At 71.3% G+C, this 1,209-nt stretch overlaps 1 protein-coding gene across 1 annotated transcript in view; it reads right to left on the bottom strand.

Moving 5' to 3' along the window:
* Positions 1-1,209, bottom strand: part of MINK1 (misshapen like kinase 1) — a 63,797-nt gene that overhangs the window by 8,792 nt on the left and 53,796 nt on the right. The window contains 3 exon segments of the mRNA XM_075071324.1: positions 214-389; positions 672-839; positions 1,045-1,107. Of these exon segments, the coding sequence (XP_074927425.1) occupies positions 214-389; positions 672-839; positions 1,045-1,107 (407 nt within the window).

Below are 1,209 nucleotides of genomic sequence, written 5' to 3'. Positions count from 1 at the left end.
GCGCTTACCCGAGATGGTGGTGAGCAGGTTGAGCCCCGTGGGGGTTAGAGGGGCCATGGGACAGGCCATGGGGTGGCCGTGGGGCGCTTACCCGAGATGGTGGTGAGCAGGTTGAGCCCCGTGGGGGTTAGAGGGGCCGTGGGGCAGGCCATGGGGCGGCCGTGGGGCGCTTACCCGAGATGGTGGTGAGCAGGTTGAGCCCCGTGGGGGTTAGAGGAGCCATGGGGCGGCCGTGGGGCGCTTACCCGAGATGGTGGTGAGCAGGTTGAGCCCCTCCAGCACGTCCATCTGCTGGAAGCGGCGGCGGCTGATGAGCCCGTAGACCCGGCCCTGCCCGCTGCGATCCAGCAGCATCAGCCCGTTCTCCGTCCCCACCAGCAGGTTCACCCCTAGGACGGGGGGCAGCGTGAGACCCGGCCCCCCACGACACCCCCTGCCTACGCCACGGTGCCCCACCTGGGACCACTGCCTCCTCCTCCCCACTGGGCCCCATGGAAACCTCTCTCCTCTCAGCCAGGCCCCACAGGGACCCCCCTCCTACCTGCCCACCCCACCTGGGACCACTGCCCCCTCCTCCCTGCTGGGCCCCACAGCAACCCCTCTTCCCCACTGGGCCCCACGGTGGCAGGGGTCGCCCCCATCCAGCCTGGGACCCCCCCGCCCCCACTCACCCCACAGGGCAGCGCACAGGATCTCCGAGTTGAAACGCTTCTTGTACTTGCGGATCTCGGGGGTGTCACTGTGGGGCCGCGTGTTTGTGGGGTTCACGTTCACCACCGAGCCCTTGCGCACCTCCAGCTGCAGCTGCTCCAGCTGCCTGGGGTCGGCCCCCACCAGCGCTGGGAGGAGATGGGGGTCAGCAGTCGGGCCCTGCCCCCCACCCGGAGCCCCCCGCCGAGTCCCTCTCCCAGCAGCCGGCGCATCCTGCCCTCCCAGCACCCCCTAAAACTCCCTCCAGCCCAGCGCTCTGCTCCCCGGTGATGGAGACGGTGTCCCCGCTGCCCAGCACCCCCCAGAACCCCCCCAGCCCGGCGCTCCGCTCACCGGTGATGGGGACGGTGTCCCCGCTGCCCAGCACCCCCAGAACCCCCCTAGCCCGGCGCTCCGCTCACCGGTGATGGGGACGGTGTCCCCGCTGCCCAGCACCCCCCAGAACCCCCCTAGCCCGGCGCTCCGCTCACCGGTGATGGGGACGGTGTCCCCGCTGCC

This window comes from Chelonoidis abingdonii, chromosome 11, assembly GCF_003597395.2.
Source record: "Chelonoidis abingdonii isolate Lonesome George chromosome 11, CheloAbing_2.0, whole genome shotgun sequence".
Lineage (NCBI taxonomy): Eukaryota > Metazoa > Chordata > Testudines > Testudinidae > Chelonoidis > Chelonoidis abingdonii.
The sequence above is the reverse complement of the archived record's forward strand: the minus strand, read 5'-3'. Positions and strand labels throughout refer to the sequence as shown.